This window comes from Glossina fuscipes, unplaced genomic scaffold (assembly GCF_014805625.2).
Source record: "Glossina fuscipes isolate IAEA_lab_2018 unplaced genomic scaffold, Yale_Gfus_2 1, whole genome shotgun sequence".
NCBI lineage: Eukaryota > Metazoa > Arthropoda > Insecta > Diptera > Glossinidae > Glossina > Glossina fuscipes.
In genome coordinates, this window is record NW_023998415.1 from 1,897,433 (window position 1) to 1,924,513 (window position 27,081).

A 27,081-nucleotide genomic window follows, 5' to 3' on the forward strand; every position below is an offset into this window, starting at 1 on the left:
TTATTATTCTTAGTTGGTCTTGTAAATCAAGAACAAACGATGCTTTTATTGTGAGTCAATGTTATTGTTGTTGCCGTTGGTGTTGCTGTTGCTGTTGTTTAAATGCTTTTACTACTGAATAAGCGAAAACAATGAGCGAACCTCACGCGGAGTCAAGAGTCTTAAATATTTTACGTTGCACAAAAATTGCACATTTCAGCAGGCATTCGGCTCTTTTTCAAGGTATGAATGGAAGAGAATTGTGTAATGTGACGTGTTTATGTAGTACTAGATTGTTCGTTGGCCTTTACTTTTATCATATGAGAGAAAGGCAGCTGTCATAAAAATGGATGAGTATAGCCAAAGCACACTTTCATTTTTGCTTTATTCGGTAGTAATTTAAAAACAAAGAAAAAAAAATAAGCGACAAAACAAAAACAAAAAAATACAATTACAAGTATCAAATTGACCTCAGAACGTGCTGCATAAATATACGATTTTTTTTTTTTTTTTTTTGCCCCCAAATTGAGTATATGAAGGAAGACCTTAGCATCGAAAAGAAGTAAGCGCAAATATACTAACATGCAGTTACGTAGGCACATATATGTAAGTGTGTTTACTTATATAAGTTTAGGCAAAGTTCTCTCTAAAAGATTCTAAAGTGTTTTATAACCGCATCTACGCTGCGAATTTGTTCTGCTACAAATCTCTTGTAAGGTACAAACATCATAATCACCGTCACCGTACAGACAGACGTAAGCTTTTGATAACCTATACACACGCTGGCATACAGTTGTGTGATACTACTTAACCACATTGCTATGGTTTTTATGCTCACCTTTTTTTTACACTCAGCTGACAGGTAAACAAAGTTTATCAAGTCGTTCATTGTAATTTCAAAACAATATCTAGACAAGCTATATGCGGCAGCATCGCTAGCTTCTCACATTTACCTGATTGATTTTCGGCGCTGCTAACCACATTTGAGATCAAATTCAATGCTTTAGAGATGAAATGACAAAAAGAAAAATATATAATAAGATTTCTTGTACCGTATAGCTATTAGCGTGTCACGCCTATATATGACTAAGTAATACTACTAATCCTGAATGTGTAATCCATGTTGTACATGGAATGGTAAAACTATTAACTCACTGTATAAATAAACATTTTTTTAACATAAAATGTCTAGAAAGAGTAAATTGATCCGTTAAAACCTTAATTTGATCGAATGCGATCAGTGAATTATCGAACCAATCACCGGTGAAAATCTCCACAAAGAATTTTTAAAACCACTTTCGACAAACACTCTCACTTACGACATCCATTCTAACTAATCGTTTGTTTTTCTCTTTCAATACTTCACATACCGGACGGACTTTATTGAATTTTCTTCAAGCTTCTCAAAATGTCGAAAGAAACTTCGAAATATGTGCAATTTTTGTCATCTGTCAAAATTTGATTACGAAAGAACATAGGGACAGAGAGAAGAGCCTTCTGCAATAAATTTCCTCAATCGATCATGTTCTACATACACGTTTCAAATCTTCACATCCAATGAAAATGGCGAAGATAAATGATTTGATGTCAATATCGTTAGTGATTTCGTTTGAAATGACGACGAATAATTTTGGAAGAAAGAAAAACCAAAAAAAAAAACACACTTAAGTCATTCACCCGTTATTGACACACAAACACACACACAATTAAAATTTATCTCAAAAAAGGTATTTTGAGCGTAATTGTTAGGTACTCACGATTCGCTCTTAACGCAAATTTGCTTGAATTGAATATTTCTTGATGTTAGAGCATCATCTGCATTATCATGTAAAAAGACATGTTAATGGGAAAAAACTTTCTCCTTTCGCTTATAGGCAGGCAGGCAGTATATGCATATATGTCTGCCAATCCTATTAACGTGTATTTGTAACTTAGATAAGAAAAAAGAAAGAAAAAAAAGGATTACGAAAGATTGAAGTTACACGAAAAATATTCTTTATGATAGTAAAACATTCGTTACTTTGAAAACTTCGTAAAAGTGCTACGTTACACATTTTGCAAGTTTTATACTTAATTTGTCTAAAAGCGGTAACAAATAGAAATTTTTTTTTTTTTTTTTTTGTTGGAGGCTGAACGCCAAAACCCTACCGCAAATGGTGTAACGAAAAAAAAAATATTTTGCATTTTATAAGAAACCTGGCGACTGCTCACTTGCTGCAGTTTTGTGCATTTAGATCACAGTTATTACGTCCGGACACAATCTAATAATAGAATTTTAGCGGATTGCGTTCGCAATTGGGTTTTTGCTTACACATCTTTCAAACACTTGGCAATAGCTGAAGATTGAAATGGTATTTTAACGAACTTATCGTCTACATTTCTAACCATTACCAAATTAAATTAGTTTGAATATGGGGAATGTTCGATGTGCTTACTTTTTTGAAAAAAGCTTATGCTTCGAACATAGAAAAATTGCCATGCTGGTCGAAAGTAATTTAATTTTGATCTTTAAAAGATTGCTTCCACTCTGATCGGCTATGCAGTGTTGATATCGCTCAAATTAAGGTTTTATCCGACTTCGGTTAACATGCGACACAACAATGCTGATCAGAAATATCTTGAGGATTAAACAAATGAGCTCGTTATAGTGAAGTCTAAGGCCGACTATTAAATACCCTTTAACAATTACAGTTCATTTTTGTGAAAAAATATTGAAAATTATATCTCATTTCCATGTAAAGGGACACTTTGTACTGCATGGTGAACCTCTGTATAGTAAGAGACAAGAGAGCAGTAAATATTTGACTTTGTTTTTAAATAAAGGCTTCATTTTTATGAAAACCCTTATGCAGGGTGGGGTCGAAAAAATTCACCAAAGTGGATTAGATACAATTCAGCCAAATTTTCAAGCAAATTACTATTATGGACTAATTTTCATATCATAAAACATAGAAAACTAACCCCTTCTATTGCTATGTAAAGACTTACTATCCATAAGAACGATTGCGTGTTAGAGAAGGAGTCCGAGGAGTCAAAATTTTTCACATCAATTTGTTTTTGTGAACAAAGTTTTAAAAATTGTTGCAAAAAAGTGAAGGCTTTACAGAAATGGTCGAATGGATGCAATTGCTTCTTTAAAGCGTTTATCCAAAAATTACGACCTTATAGGTTGCGCACAAGAATATATTTAGAGACAGGGACAGAAGCTTAAATCGATTCGAAATAATGTGTCGGTATTGAACGGTGTACATCTATACTAAGTCCTTCCGCACAAACTCTGTAACATAAGCGGTATAAGGTATAACAATTGACTGCTAAGAAAGGTTTCATAGGCCTAAAGATGGTGGATACTTTTAGCTATTTTTTTGCTATCTCAGACCTAAGCCTTCTTAATAGCTTACCACGTTACAAAAAAAAAAAAATTAGTTTGTTTAGAATAATACCGCAGTTTGCGCAGTGTGTCCTTACGCTCACACTATATCCGAATAGTTTATCTTCCGTCTCCATTGGGCTTTAAAGGAAAAAAGATAGTACATGTGTGTTTTCCTTTACACCGCATTGCGTAATATGTTAATGACAGCCATCTGTTTTAATGTTTTTTCTACTTCATTACTTTGCAAATATTTGCTATAATTCTAAGCCAAATATGCATAATTGTTGTATTCACTTTGAGATGAGTCTTCGGTACCCTTTAGTTAACAAAAAAAACTTTAAGCTATTGTGATACTTATATGCTTATCATAATTCGTTCATTTGCAAACGAATCCCACGTATTCTTTCTGATTATACGCTGGAAGATTTACTTTATCACCGATTATTATGAATGAGAAACTTGATCGTCGCAATAACACAAATATCGTATATATATATATATATATATATGACAAATTTTTAATTTTTTGCGATCACAAGCACTTCAATAATAATGTGTGGATTAACTATCGGACACTTTGACGAAGTGCACAGATAAAGCTAAATTATTGTAACAAATTCAAAGCTCAAAGGGCTCTTTCTGGGAATTACAAACGATAGAACTAATCTAATACACATCCAACCTTAGATAGCAGTAAAGGTAGAATATATAAAAAGTGTATATAACTAAATCATGTAAATGAATTAGCAAATGTTTGAAAAGCAATGATTGATGTTCGATGCATGCTTTCCACGATAATATTATTGTAAAAACTTTGTGCTTTCATTCGTTATCTATGAAATCGAACACTTTCCACGTTAGGTGGTTTGGTTAATGAGCACTTTCAGCGAAATAACGGATATTCTGAACATGAATTTATTTTCCACAGGCACTTAAGTGTTTTTACGCATGTATGAAGAATAAAGAACTCTATGGAATGCATACATAATTCACAAAAAAAAAAAAAAAAATCAAATTTTGTTGTTCTTTCTTCGCGAAAAACTATAAAGTAGACTGTACATTAAAAATAATAAAAATATTACGGTTGCTCTCTATCTAATAATTATCCAATATGTCGTCGACAACAGATACGGGCAACACTGAATCGGGACCAAATGCAGAGGTAAGTCATTGTTAAGGCACAACTTTTATTTTCAAGTCATGATATATAAAATTGTAAAATAAGTCTTATATTTTAATAAAGATTTCGGTTTTTTTTTTTTGATTTTTTTTTAGCATTAAACACATTTAATATTTATTTAATTTCGTATTTTAATCTTTGACATTGTGTTAATCTTTCTTGGATTTAGAGGACTTTTTCGTATGTATGCTCCGTTTTTTCGCTTCTGTCTGATTCAAAGCATTATAAAAAGTTGGTCTATTGCCAAAAGTCCTTTACTTTATGGTTCACATTTTCCGTTGGAGATTCTAGTTTATTTTTTTTTTTTTTTTTTTTCTATACAATATTTCCTTTTTAATGCATTAGAGTATAACATACATATAGGACTTCCGTTTTTCAAAAAAAAAAAATTTGTTTTTCGTTTTCTTTTATCATTTTGTGCAGTTCTTTATTTGATTGTCATTAGTGAACTGCTTTCGTGAAATCATTACATGTTCATACAAGTCTCATAAAAAACTTACATATACGAAATATTTGGTATTGTCGCAGAGGCCGACTTTAGCACACATATATGCTTGTTGGAGGTGTACGGGCGCTTAAAATAATATTTAAATAGGTGAGACCAGCTAATGAGAGATTATTTGCTAATAAGGTTGGTTTTCAATTAGCTTTGAAGTGATTGCGGGCTTGAATAACAAATCATTACAGCTGAGGGCAGTTTAACAAAGAGTTATCTTTTGTAACTTGAGCTTGCTTTTCTTTTACTTCCTTTTTTTTTCGTTTTTTTTTTGTTTTGTATATTAAATAGTTAATATTTGCCTCTGTGCTTGTTTTTTTTTTTTTTTGTTTCAAACGAGATGAAGAAAAATAACTGAGTTGACTACGAATCTCAAGATATCAGCGTTTTCAGAGTCCGTACTATTTTTAGTTCAGTTTTATTTTATTGTAAGGTGTTTAACATGCGTTGATAAATATTACCTATGAATTATATGCTACTGACTGATCAATATGCTTGCTATATTATATTGATAGACGTATGGATAAATGACGAATTAATGTTCAATATGATAGCAAAAAGTGACCAAACCATTTTACAATTTCCTTTTCAATGAATGGTATCTATATCTATTGTCCGAAAATATGATTTACATGTCATTAAAATTTGTAATTCGAAATAAATGAAAGTGCCTTCACCTAGATTAAAGAAAGTCACTAAAAAACTAATAAACAAATTGCGCTGCAAGAATTTTATTGACGCCTACCTCTGATTTTAATAAATAGATCAGGGAGCACGATCACACGGAACTCGGGAACAGGAAAAAATTAATTTTAAGTTTCGAAAACGTACCTTCACTTATTCCCTTTTTTGTTTAAATGTGAACAGAGCCATTTTTGAACGCTACCCCCAAAGGAATTGCAATACAACTTTTAAGACAATGTAAAATAATTATCCCTATATTTGTAATTCCGAACGAACCCCTTGGACTGATGGTAGGAAAAAATATGAAATCAAATTCAAATTTTTTAAACAAAGCTAGAAGGTCATAATCGGGGTTTGCAAATCGACGGACATATAGAAGGCACGGCCAAATTAATTACCCTATTTGCATCGAATAAGAATGCATAACTTGTATGCATTGCAAACTTTTAATAAATCTAATATACCATCCGACAATTATATATCTAAAAATAAAAAATAAATATATATATATATATATATATATATATATTTTCTAACATATGCTATGAATACCAATCACTTTAATCTACCGTAACTGCTAGCAATTGCGAATATTGCACAATATAATGTCTAAGTGTTATGTATTAGTTAACTAACGGTCTTTAAACCAGAAATCTTTGCATGCCTTTCCTGCTTGTCTGAGTGTTGCATTCATCGAAACTCTTCATTCAAACATTGCTGACTCGAACAACAAGCAAACACTAAAAGAAAGTTGCTTTTGCAGATACTTTTTCGTTATTTGATTAAGATTACATAATAAAACGGTAGAAATGTATGGGCATTGAATGAAGCAATAAATAAATGAATAAATGAGTGATTGAATAAATGAATACATAACAATTTAAGCAATAAAATTTTCTATAATTTCTTCAACCATAAATGCATAAATAGGTGAAGTGAGTTTATTTATTTACTTTCTGTTCATATTTCTTTTCTTTTTTTTTTTTTTTTGTTATTTTTTGCTTCGATTTTTTCTTTTTTTTTTTTTTGTTGATTTTGTAAGTGTAGGAAATTTTTTTAATTTTTGTATTTACAGTTTAATTGCATTTCATTTGTCTTTGTTTTATATAAAACTTTATTTATTCATTTTTCTATTTATATATAAAAGTCATAATAATCTCTTGAAATCGCTATTATTTCAAAATTCTTTAGTCCTTCGTAATTTCCTATATATATCTATATATATATATTTACATATATATATATTCATTTATTTAGTCTATGAAAGATAGGGACTGCGATATATAATGAAGAAATAAGATTAACATTGGTAGCTAATTGATAAATTATCATAAATTTGATTAATTTGGTTTTGAACAAAGCTCTTACATTATAGAAAAAATACCTCTAAAGAGGCGCCTGAAGTATTTTGGTTAACTCTCAAATGCGTCAACGTAATGAATAATAATAATAATAATAATGATAATAATGACGACGCTTATGTAGATAACCTAGTTCATTAGAATTTATACAACGCTGTGAACTCCTAAACTTTAGTTTAGTTTATTAAAACCAAGCCGCTATTAATGTAATCGATGAACATGGTGTTAGGGATAGGTGGCATTTGCCATCAATTGTATATGTGCAGGTACCTTACGGGAAATATTTCATTAACGGATATCATTTAATCTAATCATCGTTCTTAATAATCATTTAACAGAAACGAATGCGAATGCATTTGCAGCGATGATATTATAGTGTCAAAGCTACTAATGCGCTTGCGCGAAAACGGTTTCAAAGAGCGACGAATGAACTGCAATTCAATAAACAGATAAGCTTAATTGCATAATAGCCATCGAAGAAGCTAATATTCATTTACTCTTTTTACACTTATACTTCTTTGCTGATATACAGTGAGGAATGGTTTAGATTGAGTTCACATGCGCCTTGTTCGTGTCGAAGGAAAATCACAATATCTTCTCCTAGTATTTAAAGCCTGTCATACTTAACGCCTAGCGAACTTTGTTAATCTCGTGATATATTAGACAAAGTTAAGAACAGAATGACTTTCGTAACGATCACAGGAATATTATAAATCAGCTACCTTTTCTCATAAGATGTTTGCTGTATTGAAAGATCCCGTTATGATATATAAGCGAGGGAATATTAAAGATCTCTGTGTACGCCTTCTGCGATTAAATTCGATCCGTGGATAAGCGTAAACACACCTAATGGCATTCTTATCATTTCCGCCGTACGCCCAGTCATTTCGTGTCTGAAATACAAATATTCTTGCACTATGGAGCCCCGGTGAGTGAGTTACTGGAAAAGCATCTAACAGCACATTTACGCCTGGAACTTAGTAATGCTGTATCCTTTCTTAGACTAAATATTTAATATTCGTAATAGAGAGCAGACAGTAGCGGCATAAATCCGGTATTTTTAAAAACAAGAGAAAATTTATATTAACTTTAAGCTCGATTTTTTAACACTTTGCACTGGCTTGTTCAGGATGTCCGGTTAAAACATGAAGTGAAAATCCGTTCGAAATACGAATATTGAAACTCACATTTTTAAACAATTTGGCAGCACTTCATAGGTGATCACATATATTCTATGCTTTCCGAATCGAATAAAAATCTATATTAAAAAGAAGACTACGGCTTTAGCATTAAATACAAATTGTTAAGTTTTTATAATTATTTTTAAAAATTTTTTCTTTTTTTTTTATAATTTCAGAATTTAGTGTATTCACCACAAAAAGTACGTCGCGTACGTATAATTCTGAGTATCGTTGCCGTTCTAGTGGTAATAGCTTTATTGGCTATCATTGTAACATTTTTAATACGTGGCAGTAATGACGCCGCTGAGGCAGTTCCGCCCCGCAACAGCATACAATTAGATGATATATTACAAAGCAAATTGGTGGCTCGTCATTTCAACGGAAGTTGGTCAAGAGGCAGTAATATTTTATACAGAGAAAACAATGTAAGAATAAATTCAATCAATTAATTCTATCTGACGTACAAGCTTAACCTTAAGAGAGAAAAAAAAATTCTCTTCAAAGTAAATCAACCGTAAATTCTAACCATTTTTTCCTTTTCCATTTTGTGCGTATACCATTGTGCGTTGTACCATGTCTTCCTTTCTTTATCTCTATCTGTTCACCGGCTCTCTAACCGCAAATCGTATTTTTATTATACTCTTTTTCTATTTATTTATTTATTTATTTATTTATTTATTTATTTATATTTTCCGTTATTCGCTTTTATAACAGATTATTAAGGAGTTTAATGTAAAAACGAAACAGAAAACCAAATTATTGGTCGATGATCCCGTAAGTTGCGTTACAAACACCTGCAGTGTGTGCACTAAGCATTTAACAATAATGCATTTTTAACTTGTTTTCGTTGTCGTTTTTCAGCAACATTACCTTCTGTATGAGAAATCTGCCGATGGCCAGCTATTGTTATTGGCGAAGAATGTAAAAAAGAATTTTCGCCATAGTTTTGTGGCCGAATACGACATATACAATATTACCTCCGGTCACATGCAACCATTGCTTTTGCAAAATGAACAAAAAGCATTGATTATGGTTCAATGGTCACCTGTGGGCAATGCATTGGTTATTAATTTTGAGGGAAATTTATATTATAAACCAAACATTAGTGCCGATGAAATTTCATTAACGCACGATACAAATCCTGCAGTTTTAAATGGTATACCCGATTGGGTTTACGAAGAGGAGGTATTCTCCTCAAATACAGCCACCTGGTTTAGTCCGGACGGTAAAAATTTAGCATATATTCAATTCGATGACTCACCAACGCATGTCGTCAATCTGCCTATTTACGGTGAGGCGAGCGATTTACGTTTTCAATATCCGTACAATCGTTTAATTGCATATCCAAAATCTGGTTCGCCGAATCCCCGTGTTAAATTGTTTACGGCGGACTTAATAAGAGCGGCCAGCGGTACCGGTGACTACATCACAGAAATTCCGGTACCGAGTGCTTTAAACACTGCAAGCGATTTTATAATTAGCGTTGTTGAATGGGTTAACAATTCGAATGTATTATCGGTTTGGCTCAATCGTATACAAAATGCTGCTCATGTGCAAATTTTTAACGGACTTAGAAGGCACGAGGTAAGTTAGCGATAAAACATTCCATTTCGTTTTTTTTCTTTACTAAATCAACTGACAACACGATGTAGATAGAAAGATTCTTGAAGTGAAAAGATTGCTATCTCGACCTTATTTTGAAGCTTTGAGGCTTATTATGATTTCCTCTAGGTCGCGAAAACTCTAAAAAATTATCCGTCCATACTTTTCGGTTGTCAACGTACTCTTCTTACTCAGTAAAACTGAAGATTGGACTTTAAATTCCTCTTTCTTAGTTGTAGCGAATTTATTCTCCCCAAAAATAAAATATTTGAAGTTTGAATGCAAATTGTAAGCTTTAAACATATTTTTTTGGGGCGAATAGTTATTTGAAAGTTAAAGATACCTAAACTTATACAACACAAATGACATAGTTAGGAGAATTACATTAAACAGTATAAAAAGAAATTCCTATTTCATGACTATATGTTTAATATCGGATTGCTTATTCGTGAAAAAATTGTAGTAACCACGTTTATGGCGATCTCTAGATTTACAGCTTAGAATCAAAAACTGGTTGGGTTGATTTTTTCTCAGCGCCATTTAAAAATCGCGACGGTTCACGCATTGCTCTAATACTGCCTCAAACACAAGATGACCAAGGGGATTATCGTCATTTGTGTTTACTCCCTACAACTGCAACGAATAATCAACCTGAAGCTTTAACCAAAGGCAAATATGTAGTGACCTCAATACTACACTGGGATACCAGTAATGATGTGATATTTTATACAGCTAATACGGAACAACATCCGGAACAATTGCATGTTTATGCTATAAAGGCCATCAAAGGACAAGCGGCGAAATGTCTAACTTGTAAATTACATCAGTCAGGAAGTAAGTGTTGAGATGAGAAAAAATGAAGAAAAATAAATTTTCGTTATTTCTTTTCCTTATTTTTTTTTTTATATTTTTTGATTTGCTTGCTAATCATTTCCCTAAGATGTTGAACAAAATTATTATACGGCCAATTTTAATACCGAGAATCATGTAGTTATTACTTCGCTGGGTCCGGGCATACCTATGGTGGCCGTTTATGAGTGGTCTCTTGAAAATAGTGAGTCTGAGAGAGATTAATGAACGCTTTGCTTTGTTACGAGTAGTTTTTTTTTTCAGATCAAGTTAGTTTAGGCAAAATGTTAAAATGGGAATTTAATGAGAATTTGGCCAACAAATTGGCCACATATGATCTGCCCGTACAAGAAATACATAACATTCCCATAGCTAATGGTTTCACTGCCAAGGTTCTGCTGCAATTACCGCCGAACATGGATCGCAGCGGCAAAACGAAATATCCCTTATTAGTTGATGTTTACGGTGGACCAGATTCTTATTCAGTTGTCAATAAATGGATTATTGATTGGGGTAGTTATCTATCCTCTAATCGTTCGGTAATTTATGCTAAAATCGATGGCAGGGGCTCAGGTCTAAGGGGGGAGAAGCTTCTACATTCCGTTTATTTAAAATTAGGTACTGTTGAAATAACCGATCAAATTGAGGTGACGAGGTGGGTTAGAAATGAATAACCGTTCTTACCAATAGTCCTTTTTAATAAAATTTGTTCGCTTTCCAGACAATTACAACAGAAATTTCCTTTCATTGATGCCAAACATACCGGTATTTGGGGATGGAGTTACGGTGGTTATGCAGCAGCTATGGCTTTAACAAATGATGATCACAAAGTTTTTCGATGTGCAGCATCAATAGCTCCCGTCACAGATTGGGTTTATTACGGTAGGTAATTAAAAATAAACGTCCTAAGAAAAATGTGTATAAATATATCATATTAGACTCCATTTACACTGAACGATACATGAGTTTGCCTATACTTAACGAGATCGGCTATCAAAATAGTCGTCTCAGTACAAAAGCATTGCAATTAAAGGGCAGAAAGTACCTTTTAGTTCACGGAACTTTAGACGACAACGTTCATTATCAACAGGCGATGATATTGGCCAAAAACTTGGAAAGAAATGATATACTGTTCAAGCAAATTGTAAGTTAAACGGATGCTTACTAAATTTAGTTAAGGCTCCGTCATCAAATTGCACCTTATTTTCTTATTATAGAGTTATCCTGATGAAGATCATGCTTTGGGGGGCGTACGGCCACATCTATATCATTCATTGGATCGCTTCTTTGGCGATTGCTTCGCTAATAAGCAAATGGCTTCTAGCAAATAGATCTCAAATTTATTTTCCCAAAAAAAATTTTAAATCAATACTGAAGAGCAGAAGTTTCTTTGTTGCCGCGTTAGATATTTAATTTATAAAACCCTTATTAGAGAAAATCAGAAGCGCATGCATACAATTTACGCTTTGGTAAGAAATTATTGAATTATTTTACAAAAAAGCGCAAAACAGGTTCAAAAATATTTTGCATTTAATAAACACAAACAATATAAAACGTATATATATACATATATATGTATACGAAACTTTGCAAACCTGTCATTATGTCAAACATAACCTCAAAAATTTATAAAGAAGAACAATAATTAAAAAAAAAAAATTATAATAATAATAATAATAATAAATATTTGTAGGATTTTTTGATAAAAAAAAAAAGAAGAGAACACAAACTTTTAAAACAATTTAATGAGAAATTTACAAGGATTTTCAGTAGAAGCTTAGCCTCAACAAAAACGCAACTCTGTTAATGTTTAGCTATACATAACCCTACAAAAAACACCAGCAAAAATTTATTTCAATAGACAAACCAAATTTTTAAGTCGCATTACAATTTTTTTGATAAAAGAAGTTAATTGAACTCCTTAAAATGTAGTTGGTGCCTAATTAGATTTTAAAATGGATAAATAAAAAAAGTCTTAGAAAATTTTATACAAAACTCGTAAAAGGTCAGCAAATAATTTCATGCTCCCTGTGTTAAAGCTACAAAAATAAATAAATAAATAAATAAATAAATAAATAAAAATGAAAGAAAATATTTAAAATAAACAATGAAAAAATAAAAATCATTAATATATTAAATATTTTTCTATAAAATGGAAATTAAAAATATGTTTTTCTTTTTTAGTAACATATTTTACTATCTTGCTATTTTAAATAAATTAAAAAGAATTGCAACATTGCCAATAGTTTATAAAATAATATATCATTCAATGAATTAATTTTTTTACTGAAAAATAATAGATTATTATCTTGGTCTGTAAAAATTTTTTTGATATAAAATTATGATCAAAAAACCAATTTTTTTTTTTTTATCAATTGTTATTTTATTTGATTAATAAGTAAATTGTGAAAAAGCCAATAAACTTTAAAAGAAAAAAAAAACAAAAAAAATAAAATAAAGCGAAATCAAAGAAAAATATAACAAAAAAGAAATTAAAAATAAAAAACTATTTTAATGGATTCTAATTTTGGTAAGATAAGAGTAACAGTCCGCACATATTTTACGTTTCATGCATAGATTAATGAATTCATGTTCTTGAGAGTTGTATGACATTTGTAATCCTCCTGATATGGATTACGAACATGCCGTGTCTATAGCAGACTCGCTTCAAGCGAAGCCAGCAAAAAAGGTTATATTAAGCTAAAATGACGGAGCGAGAAAGTCTTGAACTAATATTTATATTTACGAGGCGATGCCAGGCGAGTGAGAGCTCTTTTAAAATGCTTAAGGGGTTGTCTTTAGATATATGGAGGCTACTTAGTATAAGTGATATTTATACGGATACCATTTTCAACATTTTTAAAACTTATAGGGTTTACATGGGAAAAAATCAATTTTCACATTCTTCAGTAAACAGTTTTCAAGAAACATAGCTTCCCAGACGAATTTACTCACCCCCTGCATGCCTGTTGCTGCGCCGCTGCTATGTTATCTACCCACTGCTAAGTCTACAAAAGCGAGCGTTGAATTTTCAACTTATACCAAGTGCAGCCACTAAATTTGCAGCTGCCACGAACGATAATGCCGTGAGCGTTTATGTCCGCCACCACTTGTGGTACAAGGTACGTTAAGTTTGTGCGGATGTACATAACACCCAGAAGAGAGATCCACCTTTTAGAACATGATCCTGAATCGATATAAACTTGGCTTATCGCCTGATATCTGTCCATATACTTTGTGTTCGAACTATGGTTCAATTAAGTTCAAGGCCGCAATTTTTGAGATATTTTGATGAAATACGGCACTTTGATTTACTTTAACCGAAAGCTGAAATATTGAAAATGTTTCGGTTTGCTTCACTTTTTGACCATTCTCCGAAATAAAGTCCTATTTTAAAAAATCGTTATACGGGCAAAAAGACAGTTTTTAGACCTTTGCGACAAAATTCGCTAAGTAATTGTATTTTGACACTCTGTAAATTTGGCTCAGCTGAGGCAACTTTTTATATCCCCTCTTATATAGGCGTTCCTACGAAAGCTCAATCCTGATATAATAACAAGGTATTTTTTTTCAGTATTTCATGATGAAAGTTTTTTCATAAGAGTAAGTTTGCAAAGAAGTTAACTTAAACGAATTTTGGCGACGTAGGTCTACTTTTTGAATACCATCGCACATAAGGATTCTCCGGATATGTAATTGTTAATGTTTTGTGATGAAAACTTGTTCATGATAGTAATTAGACGTAAAAATTAAGTAGGCCCAATATAAACGACATTATTTCGACACCTCTCCGTATAAGATCTCTGATGAATAGTAAGCTCTCCAGAAAAAAGTTTGGTCATTAATACCTTGTGATGAAAATCAGACCTTAGTAGCGAATTAGCCAAAAAACTAACGGTAGGAAATTTGGATCACATAGGTCTATTTTTTGGAACCTAACATATATAAGGATTATCATGAAAAGCGAGCCCTTATATGGAAATAAAGTCTAACTTCCAATTTTTTAACTGAAAAGTAATAAAATTTTTATAAAGTTAATTAAGTTTGCTAAATGTGAATCACGCCTTGTAATAGTTTATATATTTAGACAATTTGTTGAGAACTACAGAGGCATAGCCAAGTTGAGTGTCTTGCCCAAGTTGTTCGAGCGTATTGTGACTCAGCATTTGGCCTTTGCCATTAATTCGTATATTTTTCCGCACCAGCACGGCTTTCGGAAAGGGCGATCTACAGTCACCAACTTGTTAGAGTTTACCTGTCATGTTTTCAAGGCTTTTTCTAGTGGCTCTCGCACAGATGTTATTTACACTGATTTAAGCAAATTGATCAACAGCACAGTGGAAGCCTTATGGCGGAAGCAGTCAGTTGATCAATTTGTGAGTCCTGACTGCTTGGGTTCGGCCCTTCGGGGAGTACTCGTGGTGGTTGTGGTTGGCGAGTTCCTAGCTAAAATGGAACAATTGAGTGCAGCTAGGCCTCGCCATTCACCAGAGTGGGGTTTATTGTTCCATACACAATAAACTGTTCTGGACTCTGGTGCTGTTTAGGCCCCTACTCTGTGGGGATTGTCTAACTCGCCAGGGGGCGTAGTACGCTTAAAAGTGGCTTGGGCCACCGTGGGGTTAAGCCTTTCAGGCAGGAACCCACGTTAAACCCTTGCCACAAATTCTGATTTAAGCAAAGCATTGGATACGGTTAACCATAGACTACTTATCTTTAAACTCCAAGCCTCTGGTTTCCCACCCTACTGAGTGAAATGGATAAGCTCTTATCTGCACAATAGATCCTTCAGAGTTTTGTTTAACTCCATTAGCTCGGATGAATTCCCCGTTAAGTCTGGCGTACCTCGAGGAAGTCAATTAGGTCCCATTTTATTTAGTTTATACATTAACGATCTCCCATCGGTGGTTAATTCCAGCCAGATCTTAATGAATGGTGATGATGTGAAACTGTTTTCTTCCTTCTCTGTTGAATCGCAATCACATCAGCTTCAAGGTGATTTGGATTATTTTGTTGCATGGTGCTCTTTGAATCTCCTGAAACTAAATCTGAGTAAATGTAAGAAGCTTTCATTCTCAAGAAGAAAGTCATTCATTACTCAGTATTTCATAGATTCGCATAAGTTGGAGGACGTCGATTCGATTACAGATTTAGGCGTTCTATTTGACCATAGGTTACGTTTTAACTTGCATATTGAGCTCTCGATTAGCAAAGCTAGGTCCGCGCTTGGTTTTATAAAAAGGTGGTCCAAAGAGCTTGATGATCCCTACATTACGAAAAGGCCGGACATGTGTTTGGTTAGACCCATACTCGAGTATGACTCAGTTGTGTGGTCTCCTTCATATAGGTGCTACGTAGATTCAATTGAATCAGTTCAAAAGCAATTCTTGCTGTTTGCCCTTAGAAATTTGGGTTGGGATCCGATTGTCTCTCTTCCTCCGTATGAAAATAGGTTGCTTGTGCTGTCCCTACCGTCTCTGGAGAAACGTAGATTTGTTCTTGGCGTTTCCTTTCTAATTAAAGTAATAAATGGTGCTATTGACTCGCCTTCATTACTTGGTGATATAAGCTTTAATGTCCCTAACCGCTTCTCTAGGCATTTTATCTTGGTTAAGCTTAATCAGTGTAAATTTAATTATGAGCTGTTCAATCCGCTCAGGGTCGTTTGCAAGAACCTAAATGACGTCTACTACTTATTCTCGTTATCGGACTCTTTAAAGTCCATTAAATTAAAGCAACATTGCCTAATACGCGCGATTTACCTATGTCGTATTTAAACTAGCTTTTATCCTTAAAAAGTCGTTACGTTTCGAAAGTGAATTATTGTCAATTTATTATCGGTTGCCAGGCTTATGCATGTTTGCGATGGCTTAGGGGTTCATTTGCAATTTGGTCCTGTACCGGTTGTAAGTGTGCTCCTATGCTGATAGTGTACATGCCTTTTTTTTTCTTCTTATTTGTTTTATTATGCTTATACTCAATTTTATTGTTAATTAATATTAGTTTTGCATTAAGAGCCTATTGAACTCGACTGTTATTTGTTTAGTTGAGTTTCTAGTATAGGTGGTATAAAATAAATAAATAAATAAACAAATAAATAAATAAATATCGGAGGATGTGTGGGCTTCTATGAGAAGTACGTTTTTACATCACAATAATGTGTAATATTTGATGTATTCTTACCCCAATAAGTGAATAACTGGATTAGACGACGTAATATAGGGTATCTAATGTTCGGCCTTGCCCGATTATAATGTTCTTACTTCTTTATTTAAGGATTGGGCATCTCTTACCAACAATCATAAGCATATAGCAATATTTTTGGTAACAATGACAAAAATTGAAGGAAGTGGTAATTAGTGATGGACAATATTTTGAATAAATCATCTTTCATAGTTTTCTTCAAAAGTTTTCAATTTTTCGTTGATGGGGAAAGCCCCGAAAAGTTACTTACCTACCTACTAAAATGTAAAAGCGCTCCGCATAAAACTCACAAACGTTTAACAACAGTGCAAGCGCAAGTATATGACGGAAAAGTGTGCCAACACCGATATGCTCCTGACTTTGCTTAGATAGTCAATAATAATATCGATCAAAGCACGATTTTAAGCAAATCCGACCGATATTTGTATAACGATTACTAAGACTATTCCGATAGACTATCGCTATTTTGAGACAGAATTTAAGACAGGGCAGATCAACTTGTTCTACTTTTGCTATAAGTAAGTGCGTAGATCCTAGCGTCTGTGAATCTGTATTGAAACGTACAAAGTTCGCGAATTATTTCTAAAACTCTTGATAACAAATAAGGAAATGAATAATCTATGGCGAAAAGGTATGAAAGTGGCCGCAATTGAAGTGGAAATAAGAAGAGAAAATTACGCGAAACTTATACTTAGTAGACTTACCTGGTCCTTTAAACATAGCGCACACCATATGTGGCAACGTGGACATATAATATTTTATATTACGTGGAACATCTTTTAATGGTCTTAGCTTAAGGGGCAAGGAAATCCCAAGACCTCCAGAAATTTTATGGCGACTTAATTGCGTTGTCAGGGCACAAATCGCTAAACGACATTAAAGAAAGTTACCCATATACTTTATCATTATGCATTATATTATTTAGCAACACAAACATATATATTCTCAAATATGGTCCCCAAGAGTTAATCAGCAGTTTTTAGCAAACATTCCTTGAGTTTCTTTTCAAATGCGTCTTAACTTTAGTAAATAAACGATGAGCCAGCAGAAAATAAAATATCACAAAAGCAGAATTAAAACGCATCTCTTGGTACCAGCCATTGTTAGCATCAACGATTATGCGTCGATATATACGTAAGTTATTCTGCAAATCGATATGTTATTCGCAAATATGTAAGAACATCGATAAGTAGCTGATCATATTAAATAAGAAGTTTACCATCCTATATAATGTGTAAAATAAGAGATTTAAAGTGTAGTTGTAAAGTTGTAAATTTATCTTCTTCTTGTAATACGTTGGAAATGAATTTTGAAAATAATATTTTGCTTTCTCGACTTCCAATACTCTCTCTTCAATAATCTCTATCTATGCAATGATTTAAAGAACTGCTTTCGGATCTCAATGGAATGACAATAGACGGACAGAGTGGCACGGAAAACAAAAGAAATATATTGAATTTAAAGGCATATATCTCTTAAATACACAAAACTAATCAGCGACGACACATCGATTGTATTTCGTATTTGAAATAAGACATTTAGTAAATAGACCAAAAATTGATATAAGGCGCCTCCCGTACAACAAGATTAATTCGCATCGCTCTATATCGAAACTTTCCTATACGAAACTTTCCTATACGAAACCGTCCTTTTTTTTTTTTTGGTTCATTTAAACTAAGATATAATATAAAATAATATAATTTAAACTTGGATATAATATAAATCAAGACAATGTGTATCGCGTTTTGTCGAAACCTCTTTTCGGTTATATCGAAGCGAGTTGCATTATGCGAGACTTTAAAATTATATAAATCAAGGCAATATATACCTATCGAAATCAACTCTTAAATTGTAAAATTTTTTATTTTCAGTGTATACATGTATAAGGGAAGTTTATATAAAGAAAGAAAAATATAAAATTCAATAATACAAAAATTAAGAATGTGTTCAAAAAATAACAATTATAGTCACAAAATTAATTTCCGTCAAAAATTACTGATGGTCTACTTGCATACTCTACACCGATTGTAGTATAAAGGTTAAGTATTGTAAGTAAGATTGTAGTATAAAAGTTAAGTGTTAAGTTTGTACGGATATATGTAACACTCAGGAGGCCTTGACATAGACACACCTTTCATTACACCGACCGGCTCAGACCAGGCAGGCACTATCTGCATCGATCTAAGCTCGTCTGTCCGTCTTTTTATTGTGGTATTCAACACACATGTTTCAAATCGGATACCACTTCCAATATAAGACCTTATTTTGGAAAATCGTTACATAACTGTATAACTGTATTAAACGAAGTGATGCAAGGTACTTAATGGTGGGCCGTGTTTCACTATAGTGTTTTTACTTATTTTTCCCAAAGTTGTTTGAAACTCCTGCTATTGATGATCAGACGAAAATAAAAGTAAAATGCAATTGAGAAAAAATCCACCAGGATACATAAACGGTGTTTTGAAATTGTGTTATATCAAAACCGCGTTATGATAATCGCGAACATTGTACCGGTTGGCATCGACACCTTGATTGGCAAGTGCCGCGTTATATGAGACACACCCGCATTCCGCCTTATGTATCTATGTATATATGACATTCGGTAATTGCAGCTAAATCGGCAGAACAATTTACCGACTGAGGGGGTAAGTAAAACTTAATTTCCTGTGCAGACTTTTAACATTTAAATCGTGATTCTGATAAGTGGATGACAGGAGGTTATACATGGTGAAAAGAATATGTGCATTTTAGACGTCTTCAGAAAAACATTTGGCAGCGCTGCAAAGATTTGCAAAATTTATTATATCCGCTCTGATGTGTACAACAAAATCATTTTTCTGAGTGTTACACACAGAAGACAAAATAAATTAACCCTTCGGTAATGGGTATAAAACAATATTTTTTCTTTTCTTTTCTTTTCTTCTTCTTTTTTTTTTCTATTTTGTTTTTTTTTTCATTTTTTTTTTTGTTATATGCACCAAATTTCTCATTATGTCTCATCCTACCTCAACCAAACTCAGTTGCACTTGCACATTCGAAATGTGTAAATAGAAAAGTAACTAAACATAAGCTGGAAAATAGAGACATAAAATATTAAATGATTTTTGTTTTCTCTTTATTTATTTACTTTTTTTTTTCCTTTTGCTCTCAGTTTTCTGGTTCAAAAAATCCTAAATAAAACCGTTGAGCAAAGTACTTAAAATAAAGGCAAAGCGAAAAACTTCTAATTTAAGTGCAAAAGGGAATGAAAGCCAAAAATGTAGCTCTGTCATTGAACGAGATACGTGAGTAACTTGGATACCCTAAAAATCCTTCATATCAAAAAAAAGATGATGAAATTCTGATTAATCTTCATAGCTTTACAGTGCTGAAAAGTTTACCTAAAGCAGAGCCAAGTCGCGTCAAGTTCTCAAGAATATAGTATTCAATATGGTAATGAAAAGCGGTCAGTACTATTCATCCGTCAAATATGAAATTTGAAGAAAGTTAAGAGAAATCTGAACAGCAGATTCGTTATCGAATTGACTTTAATGAAATTTAACGAAAACGCCGAAATCGATGTAAATCAATCAAATATTATCCCATTTATTCTTCTTTTTTCTCCTCAAGCGTTCATATCCCTTTAAATTCTATATTTACTAATTGGCTGGACAGACGGTTAGCGGTAAATAAATCATGTATAACCGAAACGTTCATTCATTTATCTCGTCTACATTGACTAACATTTTTAAGAATTTCATTTACTTTTGTTCTTAGCAAGCAATCCATATAATTTAACCACAAAATTAATATAAGCAATTACTATAGCAAAACTTACTTGAGGATATGTAATTGAGGGCAAAAAATGTTAAAGTCTTATTAAAATAATCATTAAAAGGTAAAAGGGTCAGAAATATTCTCATTACAAATCTCAAACAACACACGTAGCATAAACACTTTACTTCAGTTAAACTTGCCTTTTTACTACCTTTAAGACATTATAGTTTATAACGCTATGAACGGATTCTATGGTCAAGCAAAATGTATGAAAAAGAAAATGAAGTAAAAGCTTTCCATTACAGATATCTTTACTATTTGACGGATAAAGAAATTAAAGTAAAATGCAGAAAGAACATTTTTGGAAAACTTGCGTAAATGTCTACAATCGTCATAATTTAGCTAATAAACTTGTACCGGCTTATGATTGTCGTTATCGAATAAACTCGATCGTAGATTGAATGAATTCAGTTGAACGAGGCAGGAATGAGAAGCAACTTTTTTTGAACCACTATTCTTGTTGTAAACAAAATTCTTATAATACCTTCAGTCTAAGAAATGTAGTCAGAGAGGCTTGCCGGTATCACGGCTTATATTACCATTAGTCGCGTACACGCTTGTAATCGTTACAGATATTTTAATACATATGGCAAAGGCAAACATTATATTAAATATATCAGCTAGTATTAGAAGATATCAAAGTTAAAGTGTATGACATATGTTTCTAAACATTTCAAATTAATTTTATTATGTCAAATATGTGCCATTGTCAACGTTCATCTTTTGCTATTTATTTAGTAAAAGTCCTATGCCATCATTGTAGAAATTCTGAAATTTTTTTTTGGCAAAAATTGATTCGAGTGATTTCTTAAATTAGTGTTAGATAATTCTCCAAATAGTAAAATATACGATGGTTGAATAAGGCATAGTTCAGCCTCTAGAACGAATGCACCAAAACTTCGCCATCACGCTTTCTCTATTTTTTACCAAAACATTAAAGATATATTTTGTCTGTCGTGTAGAGCGATGCCTTCTCTATTGATCAAATCTGAATACCTCTGAATAATCTTTACCTTAATTGCGCTTTTCAATAGTAATAGTTGTTAGCGATAGAGAAAGGATTCAATCATTTGGATGAGTTGGAGTAGCTCATGATGTACGATTCCCTTCCATCTCGGCCAAACGAATAAAGCACTTATCAATCCGCGCTTTCGTAGCATTACTTCCGTTTTTGCAAGTAGCCGTCGTATATGAGACGTTTTCAGTCGTCTGTTATAAAACTCTTTAAAAGTGTTTGAGTTACACTTTATATTTGCCGCGATTCACCGGTCGGTTCGGACGATTATATTTTTCAATTTTATTTCTTGCGATATCCAAATGTCAAGCTGCTTTTCATATCCAGTCTGAAATGAAAATGACTCAAGACTCTTTTTTTGTTGTCAATGCTTAGTTCCACAATAATTCCGAAAAATGAAATTTTTCTCATTTTTTGACGAATTTCAACGATTTTATCAAGGCTTTTTCGATCTATTAGAATTAGAACATCGAAATTTCCGATATAGAATCGAGCAAGCCATTTCGCTACTACTAATTTTGAAAAATGTTCTATAACTTTTCTTATAAGGCTACGAATCGCTAATGCCTTTATCAGAGTGATATTTTATAATACGTGGAGAATTTTCTTCACGCTTTTGCTAATTTTGAAAACTCAATTACTTTCGAATGAAGTAACAAATGCCATAACTATCTATAAAGTGTCATCTTTGGCACCCACTATCGTATAGTGTGATAGAGTTAGCAGAAGCCTTCTACGTAATATTTTCTAATTATAATACTAATATTTATATATATATTTTAAAGAGTAGAAAAGACGAAGAATAGACTGCAACCTTATATCAAACAAGTTATTTGTTTATATTAAAACAACTACTTCAACTGTTTTTTATACCAACCATCGAGAGATCGGAGTACACTGCACTTTCCGTTACGTTCATCATAGTGCCTAGGAATGTGCCTTAAGGAGTCTTTAGAATGCATATGTTCTTTGAATCGATTTAACTAGTCATTTCGGTCTGTCTGTCTGCATGTGTATCTGTTGTCCGTTGTGGAAAGACTAATTAATGTCCGTGAACATAAACAAAAAATATTGGCATTTGGCTTTGGTAGCGTAAATATGGTTTCAGGCAATATAGTTACATATGCCTATGGTTTATGACTAGGAGGATATGCAGGTTTATTGGTTTTTCTTGCACCAAACCGTTAATAGAAGCCTTCTACAATATCTCGCTGTATTTAGCAATTGAGGTATGAAATACAATGCGACACAGCAGCTGCTGGGATCTAAAAGGAACCTTTTATAAAGGCTATTGGGCTATTGAATGCCTTACTATGTAACTTATAGACAACACCTGGGATTTACGCACTCCTAGCAAATTAATTCGATGGGTTTAAAGGGAGGATATTTTTTCAAAATTCTTCTTTGTAACGACATACATATCATTATCTCGTTGCTTATATTTCTACTATTAACGCATTTATTTAATTAATTTTTTCTTAACCAATTACCATTTATTGTAACTCCTTTTTCATAAACCATTGAATGTTATTTTCACACCTACACCGCAGTTTATAGAGCAACAATCTTACTGTATATGGACATCGGTTAAAAAAGTAAACCACAAAAACTTGCTTGCTATTCTTTTTATCTCTCTTGATCGATCATTATAATTTGTACGGTCGGCACGTGAAATGCGAATGTTTAGCAAACCTCTGTTCTCAAAATCAAAATAAAAAATAAAAAAACAACAACAACAACAACTTCACTGAATATTCTATGAATGATTCCACAAAAATAGAAAAAGTTGATCTTGGTCCACCCAGTATTGTGGAGTATGTACATTACTTCTTTTTCGTCCAACTCGCTTCGAAGGTAATATCCTCCTTCAACAGTTTCTCAATGCCCAAATGCCCAAATTTTAATACTAAAATTACGAGAAACATTTGCTCTCATTATTCAGGCAAAAATTTCAATTGCATTCCAAAACTAGAATTTAATCTTAGATAGAAACCTTAAAGAGACAACCAGAAGTACTTCATTTTAAACAAATATCTAAGTATATATGTGCATAAAAAAAAAAAAAAAAACTAAAAGAAAACAATAACAGACCAAGTGAAAAATACTGTGATTGCGTGATATGTTCTGTATATATATTTCGATTTCATGTTCAAACATATTCCCAACTGCAAGCACATATCAACATAAGAAGCCTTATTTCCGTTTCCCAGCCCGCATAGTAAAAAAATCTGTTCATTTATAAAACAAGAAAAACCTTATGTCATTCATACATCGTGTAGAGTAAATATTATATGTGCATAATGTAAATATTGTAACACAACATCCTCTATATGCTCTATATGTGTACACAATGGGTTGTCTAAAATGTATTGACCCTAATAAATTATTTTCATGGTTTTTAATCATTTCATTTCATTAAAAGTGTCATGTTCAGCTTTTCAAAATGCTAGCAAATGAAGGGCACTCATCGTACTTGTCGCTCGGTATCCGCTAATTTAATAAAACATCATAAATATATTGTTTATGTTTTTCTTTCAATTTTTCGAAAATCCAATCGCCATTTCACATCTTATTCCTTGATCCCATATAAAAGTTACTGAAAACTCTTATATGAGAAGGATTTCGAAAAATAAACTCACGTAGTCCAAATTTACCACAGTAAATTTATATATTTAAGCAAAAATCTACCCGGTCGAATTTTTTTCCCGGTTCATCAGTTTCAGTCGTAAAATACTTCAAATTAGATTTCTTGCCAATTAGATCTTCTTGCTTCATTTTATTAAAATCTTTATATGGGAAATTATCGCAAAAACGGACACATCTGGTTCAAACATACTATTACATATGAGATCACCAATTTAGATGAACTTTTATTATAAAACAAAGTGAAAACTAGTCTTTGCTCCCAGATAGAGGCTGACTTTTTATAAGAACTTTTATATGAGATGAGCCTAAAAAAATAGCAGCATCCCTTTCAAATTTCGCGTAATTCATTTACTATAGCCCTGATACTCTTCCCAAAAATTGAAGATATTTTATGCGGATTGCTCGTTGAAAAAGTCCGACCTGATCCATTTCCAAATAAAGCGAAACACATTACCGCACCCAAAACTTTTGAAAATTACGCACTTTAGGTTGATACAACAACACATGGATAGTCATCAGGCAGACAAGCATACAGGCTGCATTCAGAATGATATTCTGAATCGACCGGCAACGTGAACGATGGATCTATTTCAAATACTTCATAGTGTTACATATATCTGCAAAAACTTATTATATCCTTAGAACAAATAGTATTGAAAAATATACTGGAAATATATATGCACATATATATACGCATATAAAGGAGACGCGAAATAATGAAAGGAAGGATGTTGAATATGACGTAGGTTGAATTTGCTTTTTAGGAGACATAACCAATTTAGCGCGACTTTCTAAGTAAATAACATAAAAACCATATTTATATCCTTCACTTTACCCACTCACTTGACATATTGACCGTATAGCAAATCTTATATATACATACCATTCAGAAGCACAGTAAGTGCCAAGAAAAAAAACCTCTCAGTTTCTTTTGCATATTAAACAGATGGACGAACATTTGGGCCAACAGGCATATCTAACCTAATGTACGGTCGTCCTTTTTATGGTTCCGAATGTAAACATAAGTAAAACACAATTCTATCTGATAATTTGATCGAATCTTTTTCTAAATTTGTTTCAATTTGTTGTTTTTGCCACTTTTTGAATCTTGTCATTATTCATACAAAAACGTAAGTTTGACGTACGAAGTTTATATTTGGTTAAATGACTTGGTAAATAGGAATGATTGTCCCTTTAAAAGTGGAAAGAAAATCCGTCTAATGTTCCTAAAGCACTTTTACTTACACCGAAATAACTGTTGGGTGTGGTTTGTGGGCGAAAAATGTCATGCATGAAAAAAAAAAATTGCATTGCAATTACCTTCAATGGCGAGTACTACAGAGACATGAGTACTAAACTTTTATAGCAAATATTAGATGATTTCAACCCCAGCGATATGTGGCTTCAACAAAACTGTCCAACATGCCATACATTTCGTGACAAAATGAATTTATTGAGAGAAAAGTCCATAATCGTTAAAAATGCCTATGAGAACTTGCGATATAATACTATTGGAGTTTTTACTTTAGGGTTCTGTTGGAGAATTGACCTGTTCCAATAAACTACGAACTCTCAATGAGCTTATTTAGCCAGCTTATTCGTGTTATTGGTGAAATAAAAAGAGCTTCATGTTGGAAAAGTGAAAAAAGCTGGTTTTCCAGAATTGAATTTTTACAAAACTCCAGAGGCAGTCATTTACACGAGGCCGCGAATTGAAAACAGTATGAATCAATATCTTAAAATCAGGGATACCTCACGGTGATATCTTTGGTCATGTAGTTTTTATTACAAATTTCGAAAAAAGACTAATGGGGTGACCGTAAACAATTGTTCAGGATCACTAGAACAATATATGGGACTTCCTGCGCCTATTTCTATGCACTAAAACCATTTTCCAAAAATCTAATATGCTCGGTACAATGGATGTATAATGTGACGGCTCTCCTTGCTTTTATTACTATTTAACTCGAAGTAAGTAAAAACCTTTTTACATTATGGCTAACAAATAATCTCAAATAATAGAAACGGCGGCGTTCTTATACAAGCTGACACAAATTTCATTTTGAAATTACATTTGCATACGTTATTTCCTTTAAGCTTGATAAATTAAAATTAATTCTCTTTTCTTCTTATGAAAATTTGTTAAAAAAAAAAAAAAACAACAATCTGTGCTCAGTACTGTTGCGTTGGTTGGAGTTCCCACAAGAATGACTGACTGACCGCCAACCAGCATGTTTTTAAATAATGTACAATACCATGGATAATAAATACAAAAACACAAAAATACAAAAAACGACTACCAACATAAATACATAATTAACTCTGTTTAGTTATAGCCGACCGGCCGCATATGGCCGCCCACATGTGCATGACCACAACAAAATTGTGGTAAATGGAAACTAAAAAGAAAATGAAAATAAGCAAAGAATCAGTTTATGTAATACCCTGAGTGTTGTGGATAATATACAAAAAAAAAAAAAAAGAAATAAAAAAAAAAAAAGTTGCGTCCAAGAAGTATTTAAGCAATATGGGAAATGATCGAAAAAATGGTCCGATCTCAACCATTTTCAATAGCGTACACACTTGGGCCAAATACCAAATTTGATCAAAATGTCGAGTAAACAACACAGACGAGCGGAGCGTCAAGCTTAAATTGATGCGAAAAGTGAAACCGAATCAATGGGTACAATAAAAA

The 27,081-nt window shown here is 32.7% G+C and overlaps 1 protein-coding gene across 4 annotated transcripts in view; it reads left to right on the forward strand.

Annotated features, from left to right (window-relative positions):
* LOC119645220 (venom dipeptidyl peptidase 4) overlaps nucleotides 1-12,773 on the forward strand; it is a 162,046-nt gene extending 149,273 nt beyond the window's left edge. Inside the window, exons 2-11 of one of the 4 annotated variants that reach the window (XM_038045264.1) lie at nucleotides 4,281-4,514; nucleotides 8,431-8,679; nucleotides 8,969-9,028; nucleotides 9,116-9,838; nucleotides 10,345-10,690; nucleotides 10,797-10,910; nucleotides 10,970-11,360; nucleotides 11,427-11,587; nucleotides 11,644-11,849; nucleotides 11,923-12,770. In XM_038045264.1, coding sequence (XP_037901192.1) covers nucleotides 4,464-4,514; nucleotides 8,431-8,679; nucleotides 8,969-9,028; nucleotides 9,116-9,838; nucleotides 10,345-10,690; nucleotides 10,797-10,910; nucleotides 10,970-11,360; nucleotides 11,427-11,587; nucleotides 11,644-11,849; nucleotides 11,923-12,036 — 2,415 coding nt within the window. In that variant the 5' untranslated portion in view covers nucleotides 4,281-4,463 and the 3' untranslated portion in view covers nucleotides 12,037-12,770. Of the gene's footprint in view, nucleotides 1-4,153; nucleotides 4,515-8,430; nucleotides 8,680-8,968; nucleotides 9,029-9,115; nucleotides 9,839-10,344; nucleotides 10,691-10,796; nucleotides 10,911-10,969; nucleotides 11,361-11,426; nucleotides 11,588-11,643; nucleotides 11,850-11,922 lie in introns of those variants that run through there. The other 3 variants (XM_038045266.1, XM_038045262.1, XM_038045263.1) reach the window with 3 other exon arrangements.
* Nucleotides 12,774-27,081: the final 14,308 nt, after the last annotated feature.